Genomic DNA, 13,601 nt, shown 5'->3' with positions numbered 1-13,601 from the left:
CGTGTATTGAATCCTATCTGAAGATGGACAACGGCTTGTTTGTTTTATAATCAGACATGCGAAGGTTCATGAAACATATTCACGAGCTTATTGGCAAGTTAGTTTGTGGCCATTTCGAAGTATAAGGCGCCTGTGATCTATTGTAACTGGTGACTGGTGTAATATCTAGTTTAATAGTGTTAGTTAAGTTTTTGTCCGATCTATTTGGTATATATCTCTATATGAATTTGCTTGAGAATTGTATGTATGAGTCATTCTGCAGTAACTGACAGATTTCAGGTACAGTTAAAATAACATTTTGACTACCTTCTGTCTCTCTTTTTCTTCGTCAGCTAATTAGATTAGTATCATTAGTAAATAATCGTAATGTCAGGAGTGATCTATCTGGCCGATTTCGATTTCAAATTTATTGAAATCTGCATAGTGTCCCATCTGGGTGTCATCTACGTCACGGCATGTAGTCTCTCTCTCTCTCCATTTATTTTGCTTCCCATATGAGTTAACCTGATAATGTGAATCCCAGTATATTTTGTTTTCTATCTTAGACATAACTGAACGGTGTTCAGGCTCCCGAACTGTGACAGTCTGTCAAATGTTAGACATTCACCTTAACCAGATGTAGATAATCGCTGTATCAAGACACTTTTAAATTTTATTAGTGCGGGAACTTGTGTGAAGTTAAACAAGAGCATTCCCCTCTGGAAACCGCTATCTTTTAATTAGATTAGTTTTAACAGTTTTTACTTATTAATAAAAAAAACTATCCGTTGTGACGTAGATGACTCGCCTTTACGTAGATGACATATTGTGACGTTTATGACATGTGTAGGCCTATAGTCTAGGGAGTTATGTTCATGTTTTGAATGTTGCATTTTGTTTTTGCTCAAGTTAATAAAATTTTGGTCATTGTCTACCTGAACTAGAAATCCATTGGTAGCATTTTTTTCTGACCACTATCATGTTAGCCATCTAGAAATTCAAAATGGCCGTCATTTTGGTATAATTTCTTTATATATCTCCACTCCCATTTAACATACAAACCTATTTTTTGGGTCTATTTAAACATATGTCAGTGAATTAATTTTATATTATTATTATTCATCTTATATAGCAACCATCTTGAAATTCAAAATGGACGTCATTCCATTATATTTTTTCTCCATCTTTACTCCCATTAAACACAGAAAAATAATGTTGGAGTCAAGTTTACATCTATAAGTTCAGATTATTATTTCGTAAAGAGGAAAATTGCTGTCTGGTCTTGACGCTCATCTTGAAATTCAAAATGATTACCACTTTAATATATTTTAATTTTTTAATTTTTAAAAAATATCTTAACTCCCGGTTAACATGGAAGCACACAATTGTTTTGTCCATGTACATTTCTGTATTCCATACATTGGATGGTTTTCATTTATATTATCACTGAATCATGAAAACAATCTTGAAATTTAATATGGCCGCTATTTTAATACATTGGTCATATATCTCAACTCGTGGTTAACAGAGAAGCACAATTTTGTTATCTAGATGTATATTTCAGTGGTCAATGAATCTAATTCTTTAGATTTATAGTCATCCAATTACGGCAAACATCTGAAACTTCAAAAAGGCAGCCATATGGAAATTCAAAATGGCCACCAATGTAATCATTTGGCAAATACGTTTTCTCCTAGTCTACATACAAATGCAACTTTTATGTTCATTAGTACATGTTTAGGTCAAATAATGATTATATTGAAATACTAATGACAAACTAATGAAATAAAGAAACACAACAACTGTAAATTGTAATTAATAATGGCATTTATAATTAACATATTTTATCTATTACTATTAATATTTATTTTAGGATTCTATTTATTTTATTATAGGATATTCTCAATCTGCGTTGAGAATATCATATTGGTGCATTAGACAAAACCTTTTATGGTTGTTTCCCGCCATACTGGCTAGGGACGAGACATTGGTTGGTTCTATCCAATGGCTATGTGTATTTGGTGTCACGTGATCGTGAGTTAGGTCCGTGCAGCGCTGAGTGTAGACAGTCACGGTACATGTTACATACTTACAACGACTTGCCTTTTCCTTTTCCTAAGCTTTTCGTTATCTCCAGACTTTCTTTTGGCACTTGCATGTATTAATTGTTATAATAATGTTTATCACATTATTTTAGATATATGTAAATGTAATACATAATGTGTAAACGTGTTTAGACGTCCATAATTAATGCTAAGTAAATACGTTTTAAATATTGAATTCACTAAAACACACTAAACGAATAAATATATATATGGACGAGTTAACTTTATAAACAGCAATAAAGTAAAGGTGTTGGATATATACTATTAAACGTATAAATATAGAGAGAGAGACGCAAGTTAATTGTATAAGCAGATTAGTGATTAGTGTTGGATGAAGAGATGTCTAATTGCTGTAGTTTTATTATCTATTTTACCGGCCTCGGTGGTGTCGTAGTTAGGCCATCGGTCTACAGGTTGGTAGGTACTGGGTTCGGATCCCAGTCGAGGCATGGGTTTTTTAATCCAGATACCGAGTCCAAACCCTGAGTGAGTGCTCCGCAAGGCTCAATGGGTATGTGTAAACCACTTACACCGACCAGTGATCCATAACTGGTTCAACAAAGGCCATGGTTTGTGCTATCCTGTCTGTGGGAAGCGCAAATAAAAGATCCCTTGCTGCCTGTCGTAAAAGAGTAGCATATGTGGCGACAGCGGGTTTCCTCTAAAAAAACAAAAACATTGTCAGAATGACCATATGTTTGACGTCCAATAGCCGATGATAAGATAAAAAAAATCAATGTGCTCTAGTGGCGTCGTTAAATAAAACAAACTTTTTTTAAATTATCTATTTAAGTATTAGTTTATATTTTACCCATTTATTCACAGGATGAAGTCCAGGTAGTAGTGTTATCATCCTATACGGTTCATCGCCCACAGCGAAGGTGTGTAGTAGTAGTATTGTCTATTTCTGTATTACATGCAATTCTTGCAGCGAAGGTGTTTCACGTGCGTCTTGACCAACGTACGTCACTTGTTTCACCTGCGCTGTACTGCCCGGCGCAGACGAGCGTTTTTTAACGCATGCGTCTGCGTTAAAAAAAAACCGCAGACTCAACGCAGACGGATGCGTCTCGTGTGCGCCTACCTGCAATGCGTTCCTGCGATCCACTGACGATTTCTTTAATTAATTAATTTATTTATACTCTACTCTAGGAAAAATAACAAAGATTAAATGTAATTTATTAATACATTTCAAAACATAATAAACTTTATTTAAAACATTATGCACAATATACTATTACGATATAAATCTTTCTTATTTCACAATTTATTTATTAAAAAAAAATATTATTGACCCCAGACACAAGTATGGCAGTGTCAGGGTTGGGGGTCCTGATTTCACTACCTTACATCCATGTTATAAGTACATATGAACATTATTTATATATATAATATAGTGTAATTAGAATCAATATAGTAATATTAATAAGCATGAATACATGAAAACATGCAGTTCACTAATATGTGGGGTTAACAGTGAAGATAGAGGTAGAGGAAAGATTTGAAGGAAATGGTAAAGGGAGAAAAGAGAAGGTAAGGAAGGAAGAAGGAAAGAAAGAGTGAATTAAAATACCTCTAGAACATTGTATTGCCATGTCTTGTTTCTAGGTATCTGGACCAAGGTGCCCAATATTCCTCAAATTCTTGAAATTGACAATTTTTGAGAAGTATATATTTTTCAATTTCTATTTTATCTTTTAAAATATTTTAAAAAGCATATGTTTCTGCATTTTAGATCTATATATATAGTATTTAACATTGATAATGAGCCAATTAATAAATACCATCTTGCTTTTTTTCCCCTCTTTATGATTCCAAACAAGACTGTTTATCGAGTTGTGTATGTTCACCTTTGTCCTGAATCCATCGTTCAAGTTCCTTCCATAAAAGAACCCCTGCGTGTGCTGTAACCTCACCGCGGTGCAGGGGTGTAACATTCTCTTTGAGAATGGCCAATACAGCACAAAATTGAAGTTTTGAGTAAAATTCAGTATCCGTAAAATTCTGTGATATTTGTGTTTTTGCACAGTTCTTGACACTGTTTTTGTTTAAGTCTTGAATTTTTATATCGATGTTGATCATCACTTTATTTATTTGCATTACCATAGTTTGACACCCAATAGCCGATGTATTTTTCGTGCTGGGTGTCGTTAAACATCCATACATTCATTCATTCCATAAAAGAAAGACTTTAGAGCAGTCATAGAACAAAGCCTCCAATGTTTCTGGTTGTCTATGACAAAAATCGCAAACATTTGATTCTATGTATTTTATTTTATATAAAAACGTGTTTGTCGTGATTATTCGATGTAGAATTCTATATTGAAACCACTGTAAAGTTGTATCTTTTAAACATATAAATGATAAATTATACACTTTTTCCCACTCCTGTAATGATAGTATGAAACCTAAATTGTAATATTTTCTTTGGGAAGTTGGCACTATTGTTGATTTGTTTAAAGTATTATAAAAAATTTTGCACCCTTTAGTAGTTTTAAAAAATAACTCCAATTTAAAAGGAAATATAGGATTTAAGGTGTTAACCTGTTGGTTGTTGATACTTGACAATGTGCAATGCATAAAGGTTTTAAAATGCTTTGATTAAAGATGCATGTTCTAAGAAGTTTGATTGTATGTGAAATTTAAACCTAAATGTTTCATAGGTTAAAAATCTACCATGTTCATCCATTAAATCATGAATAAATATAACTCCCTTTTTAATATAGTTTTCATAATATATAGGTTTGTGGTCAATAGTTATTTTACTATTAAACCAAATATTAATTCTAATTATTTCACTTTTACATTCGGGAATTAGTTTTTGTTGAATTAGCCACCAGCTATGTAAAACATTTTCCCAGAAAGAGTTACTTATTTTTTTATTTGTATTTTGATAAAATAATCCCCGCACGTAATAAGTTTTTGCATAGATAATTTTGTAGTAATTTCAAAAAAATGTTTTCCATTTTGCGTTAGTTGAAAATAGTCTGCTAATCCAGGTGGATTTTAAAGCTATCATAAAATTCAAAATATTTAGCATTTTAAGCCCACCATTTGAGTAACTTTGAGTTAAAACTTCGCGTTTTATTCTGTCTGGTTTATTTTACCAGATAAAGTTAAAAAACATTTTATCTATTTGTTTTATCATTTTGTCTGGTGAGTTAGGCAGTGAAATTAGTAAGTGTGTTAATTTGGGAATAATTAAGGATTTTAAAACAACTATTCTACCGAACACAGTCAGTTTTCTTGTTGTCCAAAGTTTTATTAAATTTTTTATTTCGTTAATTTTTATTTCAAAATTAATTGTAGTAATTTGTTTTAGGTCAACTGAAAATTTTATTCCTAACAATTCAAAATGTTCTGCACCCCATTCTAATTTCCATCTTACTTGATGATAAACCTCTTTTGAGAACTTTTTACTGCCTATCCAAATGACTTTCGATTTCGAATAGTTTATCTTCAAACCAGAAGCATTAGCATACACATCTGGGATTTTAAAAGGTATTCTCAAGGGATTTGGGAGATCCATCTAGAATAAAGGTTGTGTCGTCTGCATATTGAGATAAGAGGAATTCCTCTCCACTAATTTTTAAACCATTTATATTTTTAGAATTTCTGATTAATATTGCGAGGATTTCTGCACATATAATAAAAATATATGGTGAGAGAGGGTCACCTTGTCTACATCCACGTTCTAAGTTGAAGTTTTCTGATAAAAATCCATTTTGAAGTACTCTTGAAGTTGAATTGTTATAGAGGGTTTTAAAATTAAACAATTCCAACTTTTTCGATAAATTTCCAAGAAAGAGAGTCAAATGCCTTTTCGAAATCTATTAATAATAACATACCAGGTGTATTTTGTTCTTCTGTGTACTGCAATATATCGTATATTAATCTTATATTTCCCCCAATATATCTACCTTTTATGAAACCAGTTTGATCACTTGCAATATGTTTGTCTAATACATTTTTTATTCGATTTGCTATGCATCCTGATGCAATCTTGTATGTACAATTCAACATAGTAATTGGTCTCCAATTCTTGAGAAATTGTTTTGGTTTATTTGGCTTTGGGATACAAGTGATCACGCCTAGTTTTTGAGTATTTTACATTTCGGTTATACTGTAACTGTAATTAATTGACCGTATAATAAAATAATCAATATCGTTCCAGAACATTTTGAAAAACTCTGCTGTAAACCCATCTGAACCAGGGCTTTTGTCATTTTTCGTATTTTTGAGAAAAGCTAATGCTTCAGAATAACTAATTTCACCTTCTAGTTCTTCTGCTTCATCATTACTGAGTTTGTTAAAATTGATATGTGTTATAGTTTCCATAAAGTCATCGTCAATTTGCTTATTTCTTTCGGAGTAGAGAGTTTGGTAAAATCGTTTTGTTTCTTCTAAGATATCGTTTTGATTGGTTATTATCTGTCCATTACCTAACTCTATTCTAGAAATTAGCTTACTAGTATAGTTCCGTGATTCCATGTTACAAAGGATTTAGTAGGTTTTTCTCCTTCTTCGATCCATTTCACTCTTGATCGGACAAATTTGCCTTTTAATGTGTTTTTTCTTAATTCTATTAATTCGTTTCGTTTTTGTTCTAATATTTCTGAGTTAATCTGGTTTTCATCTTCTTCTAATTGTTTAATTTCTTCAATTAATTTAGTCTCAAGTATATTTTCTGTTTTCTTTTTAAAAACTGAATATGATATTGTTTTCCCTCGTATTTCCATTAACAGAATTTCTAGGAAGAGCTGATCATTAATGGTCAATTGAATATTTTTGTTTGGAATATTTCTAATGTTCTCTAAATTATAAACAGGTCCGGCATACTGACTTTTGATATCTCTAACTGTCTCTTTAATGACATTAATATAGTTTTTTTTATCTCTTAGTAACGAGTTATTAAATTTCCACAACCCTCTACCTCTTTGGAAATGACAGAACTTTAATTGCAGTACTACACCTGAATGATCAGATCGATAATTACTATCAAACATTACCTTGTCAAGAAAGTAACAAGAAAGTAATTTGATGGAAGATAATAGAAACAATTATCAAGCGAGCGCTTGACGTGAATTTTGACATTATTACTTATCACTATAATTAACTACTATAACTTCTCTTTTTAACATTCTTTCTTTCTAAACTTATATATTTAAGTTATGTCCCCATTACATCAACCAGCCTATTTAAATATATTTCTATTAACTAGTCATTTATAATACTACTATCTACATGTACATATGCATTAATATTAAATATATCACCATGTACATTATTTGTATAAGTATTACTATTACTATAATCAGCATACTACCACAAAGTGTATGTACTTCCAGTATTTAGCGTGTATAATCTAATTCATATTCTGTGAGGCGATGAATCAGGGCACCCCAACCCTGGCATCGTCAAAATGACCTGGGGACAATAAAAAACCTCCACAAAAAACAAACAAAACAAAAAACAAAAAACCCAAACAAAAACAACATTACCTTGTTTACGTTAGCCATTAGATTTTCAGATAATAGATAAAAATCCAACCTCGCTTGTTTAAGTGGATTTTTTTTAGTCCAAGTATACTTCCTCAAGTTAGGGTGTAATTCTCTGAATGGATCTTTAAAACGAAAGTCTCATAATGTTCTAATATACATTATCTGGCTCTTGGGTTATTTATATGTATATAGTTTATAGTGTCCAAATCATGATTTAATGTTATATTAAAGTCTCCACAAATAATAAAGTTTTCATTTTGAAAATCTTCTATATGGTAAAAAATATTTTTATAAAAATTGGGACTATCTTCGTTTGGTCCATAGATATTTACAAGTGTATATTCAAAAGTATTATTAAACAAAATAGCCACGCCCCTAGAATTCCCTAAATATGAACTAAATAAACATTTATATCCCCACTGAGTTTGAATATATGGCTCTAGTTCAGAAATGAAATGTGTATCTTGTAGACAATAAATATGAAATTGTTTTTGTTTGAAATAATTAAACACATCTCTTCGTTTCTCTGGATTTCCCAAACTGTAATAATTTGCAATAACGCCATTACTAAGTTCATAAAGCTGATATGTATATGTTCTATGACAACGTGCATGACTGATAAACAAGACATTATTTAACTCAATAACCTTATTAACAATGTAGGTTTCAAAGTAATAACAGCAGCATTACAGAACTAGAGGTACAAATGTGTATATGAGAGAGAAGATAACGTGTAAAAATAAGTATAAGGACAAAGTCAGCATTAAGAAATGTAAAAAGTAACCCATAGGTCAAAGGTCACGAGTCCATTGGCCCAGACCTTTTACAATTAAAAAAAATAAATAATAAAATAAAAATAAAAATAATATAGACGAACGTTTTTTAACGCATGCGTCTTGCTTTAAAAAACGCATCCGTACGAACGCAGTGAAAGCGTTGCGTTTTTTTAGCGCTGCGTCGATTTTTCAAATATTAAACATGTTTGATGTTAGACACAAACTTGCGTCTGCGTTGCGTTCACATGTTTATATTGATTTGTTTATTGTATATATCAATACATGTTTACTCATATTATTAATTTCAAATTAAATATAATGTTCATTGTTGCATGCACATATCCTAAAACATAACTTGGTTATTATTTTGCACCATCAACTCAGTGTGCACGAGCTATTTACCTGTGTGGGGCCCTATGTGGGATTGGGTGTATCTGTATATCTATAATAATTATACCATTATAAAATACACACATATTAAAAACAAATAATACATGAAAATATACCAGTATGATGTTTAATTTTATTTCAGAGAAAAAAACAAAAACAACACGTATAAGATGATTGCATGATAAATACGTACACATGTTAAAGCCTGCACCAAGTGGAAGTACAGGGGAAAAAAAAACACTCCTAAAAACATTGGATATTGGATAAGTTAGCTTTTCTTCAGCTGCATGTGACATCTCTGAGGCCTACGTCTACAAATTTGCAGTGATTCAGTGATGAATAGAACCGTGAAAACAGACACGACCATTAAAAATGACTAACATGTAAATGTTTCAACACAAATAATTTCCAACTGCTCATCTTTGAAACAAAGACTAGGCATGTGTAATTAATGACATTTCTAAATAGATTAAATTAAAAAATATAAATTATTGCATTCATTGTACTATGCCTAATAATAATAATTAAAACAAACAATTGTGAAATAACAAAGACTTATATTGTAATAGTATATTGTACATAATGTTTTAAATAAAGTTTATTATGTTTTAAAATGTATTAATAAATTACATTTAATCTTTGTTATTTTTCCTAGAGTAAAATATAAATAAATAAATTAATTAAAGAAATCGTCAGAGGATCGCAGGAACGCATCGCAGGTAGGCTCACACGAGACGCATCCGTCTGCGTTGGGTCTGCGTTTTTTAACGCAGACGCATGCGTTAAAAAACGCTCGTCTGCGCCGGGCATTATTGTTTATTTTATATTGATAGCATTTGAAAGGGCGAAGTTATTTGTTTTGTAATCGAGTGACGTTGGCAATAATGTTGCCAAGTCTTTACTACTTTTGTAAAAACATTTTATGACCGCATTTAGTTATCTTAAATGCATGTAATTATTTTGATGATTGTTTTTGGCACTAATGTCGCCGAAACGTATATGTATATTTTTGAAGGAAAGTATTGTGCCAGTAACTTGGCATAATTGTGTGATAATGATTTAAATGAGTATATATATATATATATATATATATATATATATATATATATATATATATATATATACCCTTCCCAGCCTTGTTGTGTTTCTTTTGTGGAAAAGAATACTTCGAGTAGGCTACAATGGAACCGACGTAGGGACTGGCTGTGTTCTTAACACAAGAATACAACTATAACCCAGTCAGGACCCGTAATAGTTCAACTGGCCGTGGCCCACAGCTCCGGGACGTAGCTTCACTTGAGGGGGTAGTAGTCCCTACGTCGGCTCCAAATGTAACAGAAAAATCAACCTCCACTGAGAGGATTCAAACCACGGACTCTCAGTACTAGTCCAGCGCTCTGCCAACTGAGCTAATAGGGAAATTCCCACTAGCTACTGCCAGTAGGAGCACTTTATACGAACACTACTACATATATATATATATATATATATATATATATATATATATATATATATATTGATGTATGAATATCTATATATTGTATGTATGTCGAGGTTGACTATTACATACATAGATATTAACGCACTGGCGCAGGGGATAATTAAATCCTTTCTGGCCTCACAAATTGTCCCATGCCGTTGCTGGGACTCCAACCTGTGGCACCGATTCGCCCGCAAATGGCAAGACTAACCACGATACGCTCTGAGCTATCGAAGCTTCCATATGTATGTATGTATGTGTATGTATGTATGTATGTATGTATGTATGTATGTATGTGTATGTATAGAAGAAAAGCAGCTCTATACAATTTAGAATTTTATAAATTTTTGAAATACTTTTTGAAGTGTTGTTTACATTACGTTTCTATTCACTTCAGGGAAGATACTGTCGCTGTGATTTTTATTGACTGACTTTGCAATGTTGTCTTAATTATATTTCTATAGTTGTTAATCCACAGTCTTGTTATTATAACATGAAGCTTAGCTTTCATTTTCATTTCAACTTATTTTTGTGCTTATATCCAATTAAGGTTCAAGCACGCTGTCCTGGGCTCACACTTCAGCTATCAGGGCTGTCTGTCCAGGACAGTGTGTTTGTTGTTAGTGGTTAGTGAGAAAGAAGAGGGTGTAGTGGCCTTACACCTACTCACTGAGCCCTTAAGAGTTCGCTCTGGGTTGGAGCAGGTACCGGGCTGCGAACCCTGTACCTACCAGGCTGTAGTACTATGGCTTAACCACGACGCCACTGAGGCCGGTGAAGCTTAGCTACTCCGTCGCCAATCTAAAGGCTGGTTTATACTTTAGTACGATCTGACATCGTATCGAACGCATAGGTCGCAAGGAGATTGGAATGTCATTGTACTGAACACATTGAAATCGGACATATGTTGGCTACGTCATCGGCGATAAAAATTATACGCACGGGATGCAGTCGCATGCATATCGGACCATTTAACTTTGAGTTATTTCATGCAATAAATGAATACGATGGCGGGCCAGAAGCGACAAAGAAAAACAGGTCTTTTTAGTGCTGCAGATGATGAGCAACTTATAGAAGAAGTTTGAAAGTATCCTAATCTTATGCGGGAATACAGAGACACAGAAAGTGCCGATAATTGTTGGGAGAAAATAGAGCAGGCGACTGGAAAAGCCGCTAATAATTTGAAATAAAGATGGAGAAATCTGAGGGACGTCTTCGCCAGAGAGAAGAAGAAAATGTCGGGAAGAAGTGGTGATCCAGGAGGCCAAAAGACTACTTGGAAGTATTTCCAATTAATGTCATTTCTATCGCCCTTTATCAAACATCGTAACATCGAAAGTAACGTGTCGAGGTATATTACCACTGGGCTATTCTTTGTCCGCATACATACATATGTACATACGTACATACATATATACATACATACATACATACATAAATACATGCATACATACATACATACATACATACAGAGATGCTTTATTTAACAACGCACTCAACACATTTTTATTTACGGTTATATGGCGTCAGGCATATGGTTAAGGACCATTATGATAATGAGAAAGGAAACCCGCTGCCGCCACATAGGCTAGTCTTTCCGATTAGCAGCAAGGGACCTTTTATATGCACCAACCCACAGACAGGATAGCACATACCACGGCCTTTCTTACACCAGTTGTGGAGCACTGGCTGGAACGATACATAGCCCAATGGGTCCACCATGTGGGATCGACCCGACTACCCACCGCACCAGGAGCGGACGCTCTACCTCTGAGGTACGTCCCGCATAGTTCGATTCACTGCCACTTTCATGTGGTAATGTTCTGTCAACAACATTGTCCTGCCAAGGTATACTTCCATGATTCGTCTGAAAATAAGTCATGAAGTGGTCCCGAATCCTGCTGGCATCCCTTGATGCCCTGTTAACACCCAGTCTTCAAACTGGCAGTCAGTTTGTGTCATTACGTGTGATCTCTTGCCATTCTCTAGGACGTAAGCTGCCATCTTCACCCACATAATCGACAAACTGTGGATATACGTATCGAACTGCTGGAACTGTGGCTGCGTCGCTAGATTTCAGGTAGTTGTGAAGTGCAACAGTTGCCTTAACGATATCATCAACGTTGCATGGCAAAGCTTCAATCGATTTCTGAAAGATGCGCCACCTTGCTGCTAATATTCCAAAACCATTTTCCGATATCCTGCGAGCCCTCGAAAGTCGGTAGTTGAATATTCTCTGGCCCCTTGGTATATTGTGCCCTGGAAAGGTAAAATGTAATCGGAATCACTAACTCCCTGTGTGAAATGTCGTATATATAGTATAACTGTAACATCTGGTTTACTTATTATTACACTATTTGATTTGAAGCATTTCTTAGAAACGAACTACTTACCTGGATACGGTCTCATCATGTGGATCTGCAATGGGAACGCCTCATCACCAACAAACACGTATGGACAAGTCTCTTGGGATCCTGGAAGGACAGCTTGATCTGGGATGTCTAAAGTACCACTTTGCAGTCGTCGTCCAAAATCTGTACGGCCAAAAATACCACTATCACATTCTCGACCATACGCACCAACGTCGATTATAGAGAACTTGTATCTTGCATCCACTACAGCCATGAGGACTATGGAGAAACACTTCTTGTAGTTAAAGAAGTCACTTCCTGACATGGGCGGTGCGTTTATCATCACTTGCTTGCCATCTATAGCGCCCAGGCAAAGCGGGAAATTCCAGTACAACCAGAAATCGGCTGCTATTTGTGTCCACTGTTCTTGGGAAGGAAATGGAACAAAATCATGTTTTAAAGCTTCCCAAAATGGCGACGAGTGTTTCGTGGAACGCTTTGTTTAACGCGGCCTTTCCTAATCGGTAACTGTCTGCTACACTCTGCTGTGAATTGCCACTTGCAAGTATTCGAAGGGTCAACGAAAGTCGTTCCGCTGCCGATACTGGAACGCTGTGAGTCTTGGCATGTGTAATAAGCGGTGCTACTCTATTCAGCAAATAATCAAATCTATCCATCGCCATACGAAAGTATCTAACGTGTACTTGGTTATCTTGTAAAATACGCATGTCCCGGACAAGAGAATGGAACTCCCCATTGCATGGTCTAGTTCTGTTAAGTGGACAAATATACCACTCCCTCCTCTGCTCGCCAATTTTCTTGCGCTTTCGCCTCCGAAGAAAATGTATGAGCAAGACGTCATCCATCTTGAAAGTACCAAACGCAAATAGGCGATCGCATACACTTGAAAAGTATAAATGCCTCTCCGATATTTATCGTAAGAATCGCGACTATTCGCAAACCAAACGGTTCAACGGAAGTATGAACTAGTCCTTTGAATACGGTATATATCGGATGAA

General features: G+C 34.3%; 1 protein-coding gene across 1 annotated transcript in view; it reads right to left on the bottom strand.

The window, feature by feature from the left end:
* Positions 1 to 12,179: 12,179 nt before the first annotated feature.
* The window catches only part of LOC121386050 (protein ALP1-like), a 16,488-nt gene continuing 15,066 nt past the window's right edge, over positions 12,180 to 13,601 (bottom strand). Inside the window, exons 2-3 of the mRNA XM_041516848.1 lie at positions 12,625 to 13,008; positions 12,180 to 12,490 (exon numbers count right to left, since the gene is read on the bottom strand). Coding sequence (XP_041372782.1) covers positions 12,180 to 12,490; positions 12,625 to 13,008 — 695 coding nt within the window. The remainder of the gene's footprint in view (positions 12,491 to 12,624; positions 13,009 to 13,601) is intronic.

Source organism: Gigantopelta aegis, chromosome 12, assembly GCF_016097555.1.
Source record: "Gigantopelta aegis isolate Gae_Host chromosome 12, Gae_host_genome, whole genome shotgun sequence".
In the NCBI taxonomy this organism is placed as follows: domain Eukaryota; kingdom Metazoa; phylum Mollusca; class Gastropoda; order Neomphalida; family Peltospiridae; genus Gigantopelta; species Gigantopelta aegis.
This window is presented reverse-complemented; position numbering and strand designations above follow the sequence as displayed.